We start from the raw sequence: 16,825 nt of genomic DNA on the forward strand, positions 1-16,825 counted from the left end.
AGACTCCCATGGTAATTGGCTCTGAAAGCAGAACTCAGTAGGAAGGGAGACCTCCAGGAGCCAGGGTGAAAGCAGAAGAAAACCGTGAAGAATCTGAAAGTAATGAGGTAAAATTCAAATTTGTTAGAAGCTTCTAAGGAAACAAAGGGCCAAACCTGGATCCACATTTTGCATCCACCTCACATTTTTATAAGTTGTCAGCTATGGACAGGAAGCCTATTTGCCTGGACAGATTTGTCTGGAATGACATTCATTTTCAGAAGGGCTCTGCAGGAGCCTTGATAAGGGCTGCCAGTGAGATACATCAGTCCTGGCCCTTCCCACAGCATTTTGCAGGCACCAGCACCATGGCAGTAACTGATACCAGCAATCTTTTCATTCTCCTTCCAGCAGCAAGAAGATTACATTTGATTGAGCTTCACTACTGATTAATTTCTATCTCCAGGGTTCTCTGCCAGCACACAAACCCACTAAGCCCCTAGTTCTCCTTTAGCCTGTGACTCACAGGAGAGCCCAGCATGCAGTGTTTTCTGCTCCAAGACTATGATCCTAAGGAAATACTCAATCTGATTCTCCTTTAGAGGCCTCTGAAAATAATCACACACAGTCCACTGTCAAGGTAATGTGCTGTTAGACCTGGATCTCACATCTGACATATCTGCTACATGAAAAACACCACAAAACCCAAACAGGGCCTCAGAGCAAATAGCCAAAACCTAGCTGCCCTACTTTTCATTTTCCTTTGGAACATACAGTTCAGAAAACAGCCCAGCAACACCCGAAGTGGTACTAGCCAGAACAGCTAAGGTGGTACAAGTGTTAAGAAAAACTTCAGTTTTAAAGATAGGAAATGCCCATGCTGGGTCCCACACTTTTTGTCCAGGCAGGTGATGGTTTTAAAGAGATTAAATGCAGCTCCATTCTGAGCTTAGGGCATGATCTGTCTCACCCAAGGCTGCAAACACAACCAGAGTCAGAGCAGAACTGTTGCTATTGACTGCAGTGCTGACAAGTGCTCATCTCCTGAGGCTTCACCCTCTCAACTCCCACAATCAGGGAGTTAATTCCTTCTTTCCATTCCCCATTCCTGACACACACAAAGTGATCCTAAGCATGAGCTACTGTTAGTACCCCAGTGCCACGACTTGGGGCCAGGTTCATGACTCTTAAGCATTTGGAGTTGACAGATACCCATGACTGGGGCTTATGAGCTGCAGATCATGAAAGCAAGAGCAGTTTGCTTACAGTGACAAACAGGAAGGATTAAGATGTTTCCTGTACATGGTGGAAAGCTTGAACTTGAATTCTTTGGCCTTTTTTCCTCTAGAAGAATCCCAGCCAAAGAGGGAGCCAATATTAAGCACTACAGTCAGTGACAAGTGCCTTTGAGGACAAGAGCCATCCACCCACAGAAAAGGATTTTTTTTCTCCATCTACAACTCAGGGAAGGAAACACAATTTTATTATTTGGTTGGCCTGAAAAATAAAAAGAAAGTACTTCTATTCAGGCAGTTAGTTTCATAGTGGGCCAAACCCTCTGCTTTTGTAACATGGTACAGTCCTCAAAGCCAGATTTTCAAAAACAGAGTGCCAGCTTCTCAGCTCAGACTGAGAACCCACAAATTGGCCAGACCATCAGCAGTGTTTTGCACATATTATCTCCTATTGGGACAAAATCTTTTCAAATCTGCCTGTAACTCAATGAAACCACAACAGTTACATCTGCAAACAATTTGGCTCACAATATTTTCCTCTCTAGTCATGCTTATGCAAAGGGAAAAAATGCCACTTTCATAGTGACTACTTTATCCACGTTATTCACATGTATACTAGCTAATGCCCAATAGCAGTAGCTTTCTTTTCTAGAATACCCAGGAGAAAGCAGAAAGGTGTTTTATTTTATTCCTCCCAAAAGAGAATTTCCACAAAGAAGCAGTCATTTCTAACTCCAAAATACAACTAATCCATAGCTAAGCAGCAGAACAACTCTCTTGGAAATGAAACTTCTCCAAAAGCAATATCACAACTCCCACTCATGGAAATGGTTTTCATTTGCAAGGGTGGTTGTTCTTGAAGAAAGGACTCCACAATGGAATGGAAAGGTGATGCAGAACTCTAAGTCTGGTGCTAGAAAGGTCATTAGAGTAGAAATCTGCAGCTCACATTGTGTTGGGCACAGACAGTTCTGACTAGAATAACTGACAATTACATTATTCAATAGCCTTTTGAGTCTCAGAAATTGGCAGCAAACCTAATATTTCAGCTATTTGGATAAAACTGTTCCTTGTCTCTAGGGTATTGCTGTTTATTTGCCTCAACTCTATTAATTCCATCTAAACCAGGTATTCAGAAAATGTGTGATAGCAGAATTGATCAGTCAAAACATAGCGAACATTCTTTTCCAGAGGATTGTGAAATAGCTCATTTAAGTGTTCTTTTGCAACATCTTTTGGCTACACTGTCCCTCCCACCAGCTTCTTATAAGAATCATTGAATTACAGCTATTATTGCCTCACTACAGTTTGTTTCCCTACTAACTTGAGATAAATTATCACAGAGTATTCTGAAAACACCCACAAGGATTATTGAGTCCAACCCTTAAGTGAATGGCCCATACAGAGATGGAGCACACAGCCTTGCCATCATTAGCACCAGGCTCAAACCAACTGAGCTAAGTATTCATGTGCATTTGTACTTTATTTGGAGCAGGAAATTGCTACTTCATCCCTGACAGAACAGTTCCCCGCCCACTCCAAGAAAAGAAAGTAAACTGTCATAGCAAGGCCCCAGGTAGAACTGTAAGTGTAACTTACACTTGAAGTGTAACTTCTCACTGCTAGAGCATAATTAAATGAAAATAAGATAATGGAAAGACTAAATTTTCAAAGAAAAACTAGAAAGCTACCTACAGCCTGCAGACAGGAAGGAGCCAGATCCATGTGCCATAAAGGTTACTTTGAGCAGGTAAAGAGACTGGCCTTCTGCACCCTGCCTCTCCTGTGCTCCCTCCAGCCATCCACAACACCCAGGGGCTAAGGAAAGGGTCACAATGAGGGGCACTGTTCACTTCTATCCCTACTGCATATGCCACAGCCAGAGAGGCATCTCTCCATGTCCTGGAAACTGCAGCATTGTGGCTAGAATATAGAAAAAAAAATAAACACAAAGCTATATCGCAAATCTGAACGTTGGATTCCCAGTACAATAAGGGTGAACAGCATTTGGCTTTTAGGAAATTATGGGTTACTGTCACAAGACAGCTTTGATTTAAACTCTAATTGGTTTGGTTCAGGCTTGTGTCCAAACCTTTTAAAAACCAGTTCAGTTAGAACAGTTAAAGGAAGTACTATAGGGTTTACTGCACTTTTTCCTTTTGCAGTGAAATGTTTTGACTGGAAGCAATTAGAGTCAGGAGCCTTTTTTTATGACATGCATATTCAGGCCACAACACTGATCCCAATGGGATCAGTGCAGCAATAAATGTGGTGGGCACCCATTGTTTATTCTCACTCCAGAGTAACTGGACAATTTTACCATTAGGTGGCACCAGAGAATATTTGAACAGTACCAGGAAGGACCATTGGAACTGGGATAGTCTTAATTAACCATAGTCCTCTTTGCTATGCATATGAGCTCTTTAATTACTAACTAGAAGTGATACACAGCTCATCAGAACCCAAGTTGCAGCTACAGCCATGATTTATTAGCAACTAGCTTTTAATCATACACGAGAAGTATTTAACATGAAATTGCCATACAGTTGGATTTAACTGAGATGAACGGCTTTGTGGGGTTTTATTTGTCTTACTGAAAAGAAAAATATATTTCTGCCCAGACAATTCCAAATGTGGGCTGTTAAAAGAGAGCCTTTCAAGAATCCCTGTGCATATCTGGTACAATTTCAGCAAGGTCTATGAATAATTTACTAGCTAATGAGCTCTCTTCTGTTTATGAAATAATACTCTTAAGAATAATAAGGCAGGACATAAGCAGTAGCCATATGTTTCTTCTCAAGTTCTAGCCAGACAAATGACCTGAAAATTGCTGTTGCAAGAACTTCTAAAGCATATGGCTAAGTACAGGGAATTTGTTAACTTCTTGTGTCAGATCCAAGAGTTTCTAATTATCAACAAAAGATGGCATACCAACCCAATTACTCCTGATATATTCCAGTCAAAGACAGATTCCAAGTAACCATAGCTGTGTGGGTGTATGTGGTTTGAAATAACAGGAATCACTGCAAATTTAGTGTAAATAAAAAAAGTAGACCCAGAGATCACATCCAGACAAATGTGTCCCAGTGCTGAATGTACTTTCAACAGGAAGCAGGAATTTTTAGGCATTCTACCAACGCTGATTCCGAGCCACCATAAACTATTAGAGGTACGTTTACTTTCAAGCTCTACAGAAAACTCCAGCAACAGCTTGTTTCATTTGTCAGAGAGGAAAAGAACTGTATCTTTCTTACATAACAAAACAAAAATATACCATATAGTTGACAATTTTTTTAACTGTTAAATGCAGATTGCTTTTTAAGACAACATCCTGATCCAGCTGGATAAACACCAGGACACTGGTACATTATGCATATTGCTGATACATCTGACTAAACAACTGAGTCCAGTGCCATGTTCTCACTCACAGGAATCCTTACCCCAAAGCCCTGGACACAATGTGCTTTCATACCATGCCTGCATCATAGAATCTCCAGCTATTCTACTTGACAGCAAGATGGAAAAGCGATGATATATTCACAACAATGGAGCAGAACTCATAAAACCTCTAGGGGAAAAACATGAGGAACCCATTTGTACATTAAACAATATTTCATATTCTTACTGAAATTTATTACATCATCTTAAGAGCCATATAAACTGTCAGGGATTATTCCCACTGTACTGGGTCAGTGTGTCAATCCAGGTCAGCAACAGCATATTCTTCACTAAGTTAAGAATGTTTCTGGGTTAATTTTTGTTTTAATCACACATCTTGCAAGGAAGGTGAAGGTCCACAGGTCATTTCATGCTGTGCTTATGCCTGAATTCAGCATGTTGAAAGTCACTGGTTAGGTCCTTTTGTATTTAGCTTCCAGTGACTGACTGTCCAAGGTTGATGGCAATAAACATACAAAATGCCAATTATCCATAGACAAGCCAAAGGCTGGGATGCTTTCCTCCCCACAGCCCTGCAGGCACTTCTCAGACCTGGCTTCTCTTGGGTCAAGCTGCTCAATCCAGAGCAGATTCCATTCCCTACACTGCAGAGCTCTGGCTTGCTCTAGGGGGAGTAAAGCCTGAGTAGAGGCTGCTGGAGAATCCCTAACAGGCCACGGGCTGAGCAAAAAACCTGAAAGAAACCATGGCACTGGTGAAGAGAGTAAAAACCCTGCAAAGCCCCAGAACCAACTCCTCTTCCTCAAGATTTCTAGCCAGACTGGTCCATTCCAACAAAAGTAAGCAAAATCTGTGGAAAATGATCCCCAAATACTAAGAACAGACTAAACATTAAAGTAACTGCATGGGCAAAAGATGTGTAAGAGTCTAGAAATGCAATCTTTTCCTAATGGCTCAAGTTTCACTTGCATGGAAATGAAAAGTCGCCAATTTAACTAATCCTTCCTTTATTATACTGTTTTTAAGAGTAGTACCTGAGCTATAAGTGTAAAAATAGGCTGTTTTTAAAAACACAACCCTGATCTATTTAATGCAAAGAAAACAACAAGTGAAAATTCACATTTTGGACCTGCCTAAATTTCTACAACTACAGTAGAAAAAGATCCCAAAAAATGCAAAAAGTAATTCTGAAATTTGCTCTGTCCATGCTATCTCAGTCTACATGACTGATATATTTCCCTCAAACACAAGATTAAAACGAAACTGTTGTTCCTTATCACAGCAAATAATACCTGGCACTGTTCATAGGCATTTCCAATATTAACCCACCTGTAAACCAAAGAAAACATTTTCTCATAGCTCAGGAATCACAGTGCCACAGCAGCTCATTTCTAAGACCCAGGAATGCTGCTTGTGAAACTTAACCTGGTGTGAGCACATGGAAGCTTTTCAATGATTAGCTATTGTTTTATCAGCTCCATGAGAGAAAAAGATGAGTTTTCACCAGAATTGTAATGATTCCTAACTGACAAAGCTGCCTCAAAACCAGAAAAAAATATAGAGGAAAAAATACTAACAAATAGTATTAGTAGCCAACAGGTTTTCCTAAGTGCCATCATACAACTTTTTCCTACTAAAGTGTGGGAAAAGTGTTCAAATGCTTGTGCCCCCAATTAAAAAACCTACTTATAAGCAGGCAACAATCCACCTTCCAAAACCCTATTCCTCACTGCTTGTTATGTTCCACTTGCCATGCTTTGTCTCTTTCAGGCTTGTGTATAATAGTCAAATACAAATTTTTATCTCCTTCTCATGCCATACTTTTGGGGATCATGCTTTACTCCTGAAGTGCATTGTTTCACATACCACAGCTGGAAGCAGCACTCCCTTCCAGCAGGAATTAAGCAGACCCATGAATTCTGTCAATTCAGCCCATTGACTTGGGTGATTTTGTTTGTACACACGAAGCCAGGTTTAAGCACCATAGTGAACAATGCCTTTCTTTATCAACCCACAGCATCCACAATCATCCAGCTATGCTAATATCAAGGTATGAATGTACAATCAGTCAGCCTGAGCTACTTCACAACAGTTGTGGCCATAGAAAAATACTAATGAATATATTTATATCATAATGTATAAATATTATATATATATATAAATACTAATAAATACATGTGTCCATGGTTTTGTGGTATTAGCCAAACGTTGGTGCTGTGGTATCCCCAGGTATCTGAACCCTGCCCTCCCTTGCCTCCTGAGGCACAGGACATTGCAGGTGTGTCTCTGGACCACTACACTCTGCAAGGAGGCTCAGGAAGTCTCTTCCCTACATCAGTGCTCAGCATCACTGCAGTAGTTGTTCAACCACTGGGGGAGGATTGCCTGTTGTACAGTATTTTTTGATTTTTTTTTTCAATACACAATGATTAAGTGCCTTTCATCTTCCCTCATCTCAAGCCCTGTATGCCCTTTGCCACTCCAGAACTTTGCAGTTTGTTACAGAAAATGGGTTCAGGAGAGGTGCAGATTAGTTAAGGGAGCATCATTTGGAACACAGCACCTGTGCAGAATCCCCTGGGCTGCAATATTCTCAGATACACCTCATAACTGAGAGCCCTCACCTCCCTGCTCTTACATCGCCCTGCAAAAATCACAATGCTCTTCCCAAATCCAGCAGCTCCTCAGGCACGATGGCTGTGTGGAATAGCATTGCTCTTATCAGTTGAAATCCCTGCTGCACCTGTTTGGATTGATGTAGCTCAATGCTCTCAGCCAGTGCTTTTGCACTACATTCAAAAGATTTATTTTAAATGTCCCAACAGAGTCAGATAAGACACACTCGGCCCATTTCAGCATAAAATGCAAAACATTCTTAGAGCAAAATGTGCAAAACTCCCACAACTATTTAAGTTAATAATTAAAAGGCCTTCCCCTAGGGTTAACCAAGTCAAGTTAGTTATTCCTCTCATTTAAAGTGCATGTACTAGGTCCAAAAAGGAAGACTGTTGGATGATTTTGCATTTCATCCATGCAGAGCTGTGCATTATAACCACATACAGAAATGTAATATGCTTTCAGGAAAGCACAATATTGCTCCATACCTTGGCATTTGTGACATAGTGCAGCAAGGCACATACCTTGAAGCCATCCAAGCCTCTCAGATTGCTATAGAAGACATACCTGCATAGCTGAAACTGCCCTGGTGACTGCCCCAGCTTACACAGCATGGCTGTGTACATTCACACAGAATGTAGGCAAGCTGCACATATAACAATGCATTTACAACCTTACTTGTACTTCACACCTGCTGTATAGACACATTTATACCTTACACCTATGGGGACTTGTGACTGGCAGTCCCAGCCAGCCACTTCTCCAAACAATGCTTAAAAAAGGCAAATTTACTTTAACCCCAGTGTTGGCCTCAGCTTTGCAGGAAGACTAAACCATAGCAAAAGGTTACATTCTCCCTGTATAAGTGCTACAGTAAATGACCACCTTTAAGTGATCATGTTCTGAATAAAATCCATTCAGGACTGTGTGCTACCCTGTGCCCACTACCATCATCCTGTTATCACCTGACTCCTTTTTTGGGGAAAAAAGGGCTCTCAGTCAGGCAGCCCTGCTATCTTGGCACACTGCTGAAGGCAACAACAATTATTCAAGAAAAACATCATTAAAATAAGTGCTTAATTTTAGAAATAAGCACTACATTACAGCATAAGTATTTCAGATGATTCTAAAATGCAACAGAATCTTCTGAAATCTCAGGCTTTTCTTTGCTCTTTGTAGCCTATTCATGCATAAGATAGAGAGCATTCATACACAATTAATCTTGCTAATGAATGCATTTAGAAACATTCTTTTTTTTAAGGGCAGTATAGACATTTGCCCAAAAAATAAAAAAGCAAAGGATTTTTTTTTTTTTTTACAGCAACTCTTAAAAAATTAGCATACTAGCATTTTGAGACTCAGGTATTCATTAGGCAAACTGAAGCACATGCTTGATGGCATTATCAAAGAGCATTCACTACACTGAGATGTCTGAATCAAATATTTATCTGTTTCATGTCCAAAGGCATTTACTCCAACATATCTGTGTGAAAACATCCAAGAGCAAAATGTATTCCTACATGTCCACTGGAGTTCTTGGATATTTACAGTCACTGACCTGACAAAGCACTATTACAGACTTGTTTTAGGAATGTTATTCAGTCCTTTCAGTGCTTCCTGTCTCTGCCTCTGTGGGCTAGTAAACTTGACTTGAACAGTTTGGTTACATTAACCTAGCTTTCCTTGCCATTACTATGATATTTTTCTTTCTTGTGAGTACTGTGAGTCATTTCCTTAAATCTTTGCTGGTTTGGCTGCAGCCTTCAGGATAGTAGGAACTGCCAATGCTCCTCTTCTGCTCCTGGTTTTAATTGTGCTGCGTGCAGGAACCATTGCTCTATTAGAGTAGATTTATCTGTTTCGTTGAAACAATTACATTTTTCCCTAATGCAAACCATTGAAGTTCAGTTGTCATCATAAACTCCTCAAAGCCATATGAAGTTCTAGGTGTGGACAGTCTGGACCCAGTGTTTTGTGACTATTCTGACAAAACCCCTGCAGATGACCAGCAAGACTTTAGAAACGTGGCCATACAACTGTATCCTACCATTTATTTAAATAGAACAAAGTCTTTACACCTAATCATATAAAGTCTACCAATGCATTCTAATGCAGAAATATTCCTCTGTGTATTCCTAGGCCTTGGGCAGAGGAAAAGACACACACACAAAAAAGGAACAAGAAAACTCAATAGGTGAAAGACCCATCCAGGGAGGCCCTATGGTAACAACAACAGGCAGAACAGAAAACCACCTACCTATAACCCCAGAACCAACATCCAACTCTCCAAGGCAGGAACAGAGCAAGAGCCCAAGAGCCAGGGAAGATCAAACCAGGACTGAATTCTGGGCCAAGCTTAAATGGAGCTCCTGAGCCCATGGGTAGAGGGTGTGGGTGGGATCCAGGCCAGGTGGGGCTGATCAGGCAATTAAAGCCTGTTAATTAAAGCCCTGGCACTGCAGCAGAGGGGCTTCCCAGCCTTCGAGGATGAGTAGCTGTGAGAAATAAAAACAGCCATGTTCTAAGTGCGAAACAAATCCAGGTGCTTTTTACAGACCAGTGACTCACCAAGGGTAAACAATTTTATAATAATGAAGCCACATATGAAACCTCTATGAAAGAAACAAAGTAAAACAAGAAATCCTCCAATCCCATATTTTGTTCAGTTTCTGATAGATACCCAAAGCTAATCTCAGCAGCTATCAGCCTTTACTACTGAAAGGGAAGTACATTAATTACTTCAGCTATTATATACAATATGAAAACCTTGAGAGAGTGAAGGAGTCTCTGCAGTGTAAAGGGGAATTTTTTCTTAGTTGAGGGACTACTCTAATAATTGAGTAAATCTTATCTGTTGAGACAAAAAGAAGAACAGATTTTTTGAAATGTATCACTGTTAAATGCAGCATTTTAGCTATGCAGGATGGTAAGAAGGATGTACACTCCATCATACCCCAGTAATAGGAAAGAAAAATAACCAGAATATTCCTAATAAAGAAGGTTGATCCATTTGGAATCTGAATCCGGAAAACACTTTTACCTATCTGTAATTTTATTTCCATTAGTTTTGGAAGAAACAGAGAAAAACTGATTCAATATATATGTATTTTAAATCAAAGTATTAACTCCAATTGTAAACTTGTATGAGAATTTAGTTCAGATACCCTCTCCTTAAATAAAACCACTTTTTCCTGTTTGACACTTCATGTGAGTGGAATAGAAAGAATTTAATACACCTAAATATCACCTGTGAAGGTTATAGTGTAAAGAGGCAAGTTTCAAAACAAGAATACTTTTTCTTAATCCAGGAGAGCTTTCTTCCAGTGGCTTCTAAAGATGAGAGAACTTTTCTTTTTCTTAATTAAGGAAATAACATGGTTATCAAGTTTAGGGTTTAGATTATAAACCAACTTTTCCTTATTTATAGATTACCAATGCCGTTCCTTTGACAGCAATGCAGGATGTTGACATTTGACATGACAAGGAGATTGCCAGTGCAGGATCATTGCTCTCATCCTTTTGGTTCTTTACAGTGCCATACTCAATTCTAATTCATGCTTTTCTTCATTAGTTGCTCTCCTTACAAATATCAGTTTTGTTTTTCTAATTGGTAATATTTAAACCTCTCATTATAGTGTTTTCTAATTAGATTTAGAGTGTGAACTATGGCTTTGCTTCTGAGAACCACAACAGACAGGTTTTGCCCTTGCCAGAAAGAGCCCGTGCCATTTCCAAGAGTGAAAATTCCTGGACTTCTGAGTCTTGTATATTTGTTTCCAATTCTCCTAACATTTCTGAAAAGACAAGGTTCACATAATCCATCTGTTGAAAAATCTTCCAGAGATTAAGATGTTTAAAACTGCATGGCTCTAATAAATAACAGTGTATATATAAGGTTATACAGCACATTGAATGTTACCAAATGTTAACACCTCATGTGTGATCAGTCAGACTTTTAAGCTGAGATCCAATGGTTTTCTGCAAGTTTCACCGAGGCTGTATTTATTTCCCTGCTCATTCTCACAACTATTAATGGCTCTCTTTAAATCCTTTGGTGATGGGTGAAGTTCCAGAAAACAGAAAAAGGTCAAATGTGGTGACTATCTGTAAAAAAGGCAGGAAGGGAACCAATAAATTCCAGACTAGTCAGTTTAACTTCTTCTCCTAGAAATATTCTGGAGTAAAAAAAGTAATTGGAATAGGTAATTGGGATAGGTAACCTAATAACAAGAGTCACACACAGCAAGTATGGCTGTGACAAGAATAAATTCTACTAGAATAATGTGCTACTATAACAAACCAGGAATGTCTGTAGCATGGCCATAACTCCGGACTTCAGCAGAGTTTAAATCCTATTTCCTGTAACATTCCCATAAAATACAGCAGAAGTTGTCAATGAAACAAAATGTGTAATAAGCATCCCCACACAGGACTGTTGTGACCATTAGGATGGAAGGATGTATTAAAATAGATATTCTATCCTGGGCCCACTGTGTACTGTGTTTCACTGATGATTCTGTGAGAAAACTGAAAGGATGCTCTAAGGGATGTAAAAACTGAAGCTGAAGAAGTACAGCATTAGTGCAAATAGATGTCAAAAACCAAGAACACAATCTTTCAGAAAAACCAGGATCAAATTCATTTGGGACAAGACCAGGAGACCATGCTGAGCAGCAGAACTCAACACCAAAATGCACCAAAGAACAATTAGCTGGACAATGGTATTTTCAGAAAAGGACCAGGGGGTTACAAGCCAGTAATGCCATGCAGACAGGATGTACCTTACTAGGGGAAGAGTTTGTTGCAGACCAACAATATGATACAACCTCTGAGAATGAGCTGAAAGACTTAGGAGTATCTAGCTTAATGAAGGTAACTATTAAAGATTAATCAATGCTTGATAAAAGTATTTATAAGCACCAAAGTCTGATAGAAAGAAGAAATAATTCATTCAATGTGTCCATGTTGGACAGGACAAAAACTAATAGCTTTAAGTTGCAGGAAGAATAATCCAAGTTACTTATTAAAGGGAGAAAATACTTCTTGATGGTAAGTGAAACACAGGAATTTCCTGGATAGGTCATGAAGACCTCATCATGAGAAATTGTAAAGGAGTGAATAAACAAATATCTATCAGAAATGAATTCAGCATACTTAGGAGATGAATGAGATAACATTTTTTGTTATCTCTTTCAATCTTTTTGGTTTATGGTTCCATAATTCTGTATCACTAAAAAGATGATTCAGAATCTCTCTGCCCTTTCAGTTAGAATTTATCTGGGGAATTTCTAGGAGTGGAAAAGTTTCTGTAATGGCTGTGGAAGACATTTTATTTATTTGCTGGTGGGTGCCCACTACTTTAGAACAGAGTAAGACACATTATATTATTATGAGAAATTTAAGTTAATGGGACTTGTTTGGGGAATATGGTATAGCATCATGAAAAGACAAAACATTATAGGCTCTTACTTCTGTAAAATAGTGAATGCAATAAAGCCTTTCAAAACACCACCAGCATTAATTTTCACTAGCGATAACCTCTCCCAAATAACAAACCCCAACTTTAGCACTCCTCCTAGAAAAGCATTTCTAGATACTACAGATGATGAAAGAATCTGTGTGCCACCTTCTCTTTCCCCACCCTCACTTTGCAGCTTTCCAAACCACCCTTTCTGCACCCACCTCAGGGAGTTCAGAAAAGAGCACTTTGCTTCTTCGTGGTGCTGTGAAGTAGAGAAATTTGGGCTGAAGAACAATAAATAAATGCAGGCTCTACAACACAGACCGTGCTGTATTAAGGGTAAGTTACACTGTCAGACTGTTTATATTTCACTTCTCCCTCCTGGGCAGACACACCCAGCCATCAGCCCCATGCACATCCAGTGATGCTCCCTGCATGGTGACCCTCACTTCTCATCCCCAGGGCCAAGGGCAGAGCCAAATCCTTCCAGGAGAGATCCTGCACTGCTCTTGGTGTGGGGACTTTGTGCAGCCCCAAATATGTGGGACTGATTGCAGTGGATCACCCAGTTCATGAAGTTGCTTTAAATTCCACTATTTCACCCCAATGAATGTGGGCTCTGCACAGAGGCTGAGTGTGACAGTGAAATGTTCTCCTATTCAGTGATGCTTTTTCTGAGATTTGCAGATATTATGTGTGTGTGTGAGGTGAGGGAAAGAGACCAGGAGGAAAAAAGAAGGCAGAGAATGTAGCAAAATAGACATGGTACACCAGAATGAGAAAGATCCTGTTATTCTTTTCTTTGATCAAGATATTGGCCCCAGAAAAAATGTCCAACATAAATTATATATGCCAAAGTCAACTTCAGCTGATGTTCTTTCTAGCCATTTGATTTTGTATCTGCCAACTTCCACCCATTTCCCCAATTTTATCCACATGTAATAGTATGTAGCCATTAAAAATGTGTTTTTCTACTTAGTTCAAGTTTTCTGTGTAAAAGGCATTTTATTCTTCCCCTGCAATATACTAGGAAAATAAAATGTCATTTATTCAATTGAAGTGGTAAAGTACTGAATTTAACTACCAATAATAATGCCTAATGACTGTATCCTTTTAAAAGCATTCATATGGATTTCAGGAGGAAATCAAAGAGTTTACTTCTGATTTTTTAATCTAAAAGTACATTAAGAAAAGGTTCCTTTCAGCAAATAAAAACTAAACTGCAGACAAAATTATTTTTAAGAGGTCTTTGATTGATTATATTATTTTTATGGCTGCTGAAAAAAAATTACTTTTGGGTTCAACTAACTGATGAGAAAGAATGTTTCTGTGGCTGTATTGAAGGAATGGATAAAATACAAGGAAAGGGACCTCCTACACTAAGAATCTCTGACTGTAAATCTTACTAATTTATGAGTGGAAATACCCAAATAATTGTTTTGCTCAGAGAAGCTAAGCACCTGTAGCTGTTGTGGATTGTACCTGGTGCTGTCAACACTCACCACTTGTGAATATTTGGATTGTGCAACTGACAGGTCCTGGCATCCAGGAAACACACAACTCCAGCTGGTGTTGCTGTGGGGCGAGGCAGCACGCTTCGCTGGATTTCAAGTTGTTTTGGTAAGGACAATGTTCACTTTCCCATCTACCAGAAGGAAAAAAAAAAACCAAAAAACTGCTTGATGACTATAAACTTCTCAACTTGGAAGGAAAAGACTTTCAGTCTTTCCTGAGACTGCCCCTCACACCTATAGTGAGATCACACTACAAGAAAATATTAAGAAAAAGGGAGATTGCACTGTTTTCAAGACCTACAATCATATTTTGTTCTAATGTTTTTGACTTTAGGCACTTTATTTCCTGGGGCCATGGGAAGTATCAGAGGACCTTGTGAGCAGTGTGTAGCTACCTGCAAGCTGCTGGCTAGCATCCACAGAGGCTGAGAATGCCTCACTCCATGCATGTAATGCACAACTGGAATCCTGGGTGTTGTGGAATTCATACTGTCATGGAACTAAGTGGGAAATATGTGAAAACTTGGAAATCCCAAACTGGAACTTGGTAAAAATGAGTGCATGTTGAGACTACATCCCTGGATCTACCTGGAGTGCCAGCAAATCTCCTCACAAATGTTAGCATGGTCCTTCAGGCTGATGTTATCAACGAGGTGAGTTCACTGTCACATCAGTTATAATTTTCTATTGGCATCCAGAGTGCATGCTGGTTTGGAAATGCATGGATGCTGCAGCTCTGGAGGAGAGAGGCATCTGCAGCAGTGCAGGATACCTTGAGGGGTTCCAGACCCAATGCTGCTGGATCACCTTCTATCTAACAGACTGGAAACCAGCAGAAAACAGTGATCAATTGAAGCAGAAAGCTTTTGTTGGAGTGCCTGGTGTGTAACGTTTTGCGTCAGAAAGGATTTCTCTGATTTAGTAGAAACAAAGCAGACCCAAAGACAGTGGCATGTCCATGCTCCACTCTTTGTCCAGGTGCTTTGGACAGTCACACTTGGGCAGTGATGGGCCTCCCGGGCAGTGTCTGGCTGAGGGAACAGCAAAATGCCACCACTGCCACCAGGCCAGTGTGGCAGCTCATGCTGATTCCTCTCCACCACTGCGTGCTCCTGGGCTCAAACTGTTTGCACAGCGGCATGAACTGTGCCGGAGTGCATCCAGCTGGGATTCTGGGTGTGGGTAAAAGCAGTTCAGCTGGAAGGTGAGGGATGTGTAACCCAGTCTCTTGAGGTCCAGCAGCACAAGGCACTGCTCCCTCAGGAGAATCCGTGCAGCGAAACGCCCGAGCGGGGATTCGGGGCCCTGCCGGGCGGGAGGGGATGTGCCAGCCGGGGCACCACGGCCAGCTGGTCCCTGCCGCCCTCACGGGCGGGATTCGGGATCGGCTCTGGGCACGGTGCGGCTCAGGACCGCCACTCAGGGTCGGGGGTCGCCGGCTGGCAGGGTGACCCCGGCTGCCACAGCCCCCGGCCCCGCTCCCGCAGGCGGGGCGGTGCCGCTGGGGGCGGTGGCATCTCCCCTCTCCTCCCCTCTCCTCCCCTGCCCTCCCTCCGCCCTCCCCGCCCTCCTGCGGGGCCGCGGCGCTGCCCCCTCCCGCCGGGGATATCCCCGGCCCCTCCCCGGCGGGCGGCGGCCCAATGGAGGTGGGGATGCTGTGCGGGCTGCGGGCGGGCTGGGGGCGCCGCCGAGCCGCGGACGCCGCCGGGCCGGGGCCGCGCTCACTCGGCGGGGAGCCGCGGGCAGAGGCGGGCGGCGCCGGGGCTCGGTGCGGCGGCGGCTGGGATGCGCCGGCCGGGCGGCTCTGGGGGCAGATAGCGTCCCGCGGCGAGGCGGCCGAGTGGGGCCCGGGGCGGCGGCCGCCGGGCAGCGCCATGGCGGCGCAGTGCGACCCGCTGAGCGGGTACCTGCCCCAGTCGCTCTCCGACCCGGGCTCCAACAGCGAGCGCAGCGCCGACTCGCCCGCGCCCGGCTCCGAGGAGGACTCGGCCGGGCCGCCGCGGCCCCTGCACAGCCCCGAGTGGGGCGAGGAGCGATTCCGGGTGGACAGGAAGAAACTGGAGGCCATGCTCCAAGGTGAGGGCGGGAGCGGCGGCGGTGCCGGGGGGCGCGGGGCGGCGGCGGCGGCCGGGAGCGGCGAGAGGGGCCCCGGTCCCCGCCGTGCCGTGTCCCGGCTCTCCTTTCCCCGCCGGAACGGGATTCCCGTCCTGTCACCCCCTTCCCCGGTGCTGGACGCGGGCCCGGGTCGGCGGGAGCCCCGTGGGCCGGTCCGTGCTCCGGGCGCTGCCGTGGCCTCTCGGGCCGGGGGAAGCGGCTCCCTGTACCTTGGAGCGGAGCCGAGCGCCCCGGGCCCAGCCCGGACAGCCAGATGCCGCTTGGGGTCGGCCCTGGTGTCGTGATAGTGCCGCTGCCCGGCCCCGCGGGGCTCGGAGCGTCCTGGTCCCTCAGAGTTCCGTCCGTCGGTGAGGAGGGGACATCCCGCCCGGGCAGGCGCTGCGGGCTCTCGGCTTTCGAGGAACAGCCCAACTCCCAAGGAGCCGCCGGAGCCCGGCGTCCCGGCCGGAGCAGCGGGGATGGATCCGCAGGGCTGACAGCGGCCGTGGGACCGGCTCGGCCCTTGG

General features: G+C 43.2%; 1 protein-coding gene across 1 annotated transcript in view; it reads left to right on the plus strand.

Moving 5' to 3' along the window:
• The first annotated feature begins 15,988 nt into the window (after positions 1-15,988).
• The window catches only part of BICC1 (BicC family RNA binding protein 1), an 89,791-nt gene continuing 88,954 nt past the window's right edge, over positions 15,989-16,825 (plus strand). Inside the window, exon 1 of the mRNA XM_059476703.1 lies at positions 15,989-16,280. Coding sequence (XP_059332686.1) covers positions 16,079-16,280 — 202 coding nt within the window. The 5' untranslated portion in view covers positions 15,989-16,078. The remainder of the gene's footprint in view (positions 16,281-16,825) is intronic.

The sequence above is a fragment of the Ammospiza nelsoni genome, chromosome 8 (genome assembly GCF_027579445.1).
Source record: "Ammospiza nelsoni isolate bAmmNel1 chromosome 8, bAmmNel1.pri, whole genome shotgun sequence".
In the NCBI taxonomy this organism is placed as follows: Eukaryota; Metazoa; Chordata; class Aves; order Passeriformes; family Passerellidae; genus Ammospiza; species Ammospiza nelsoni.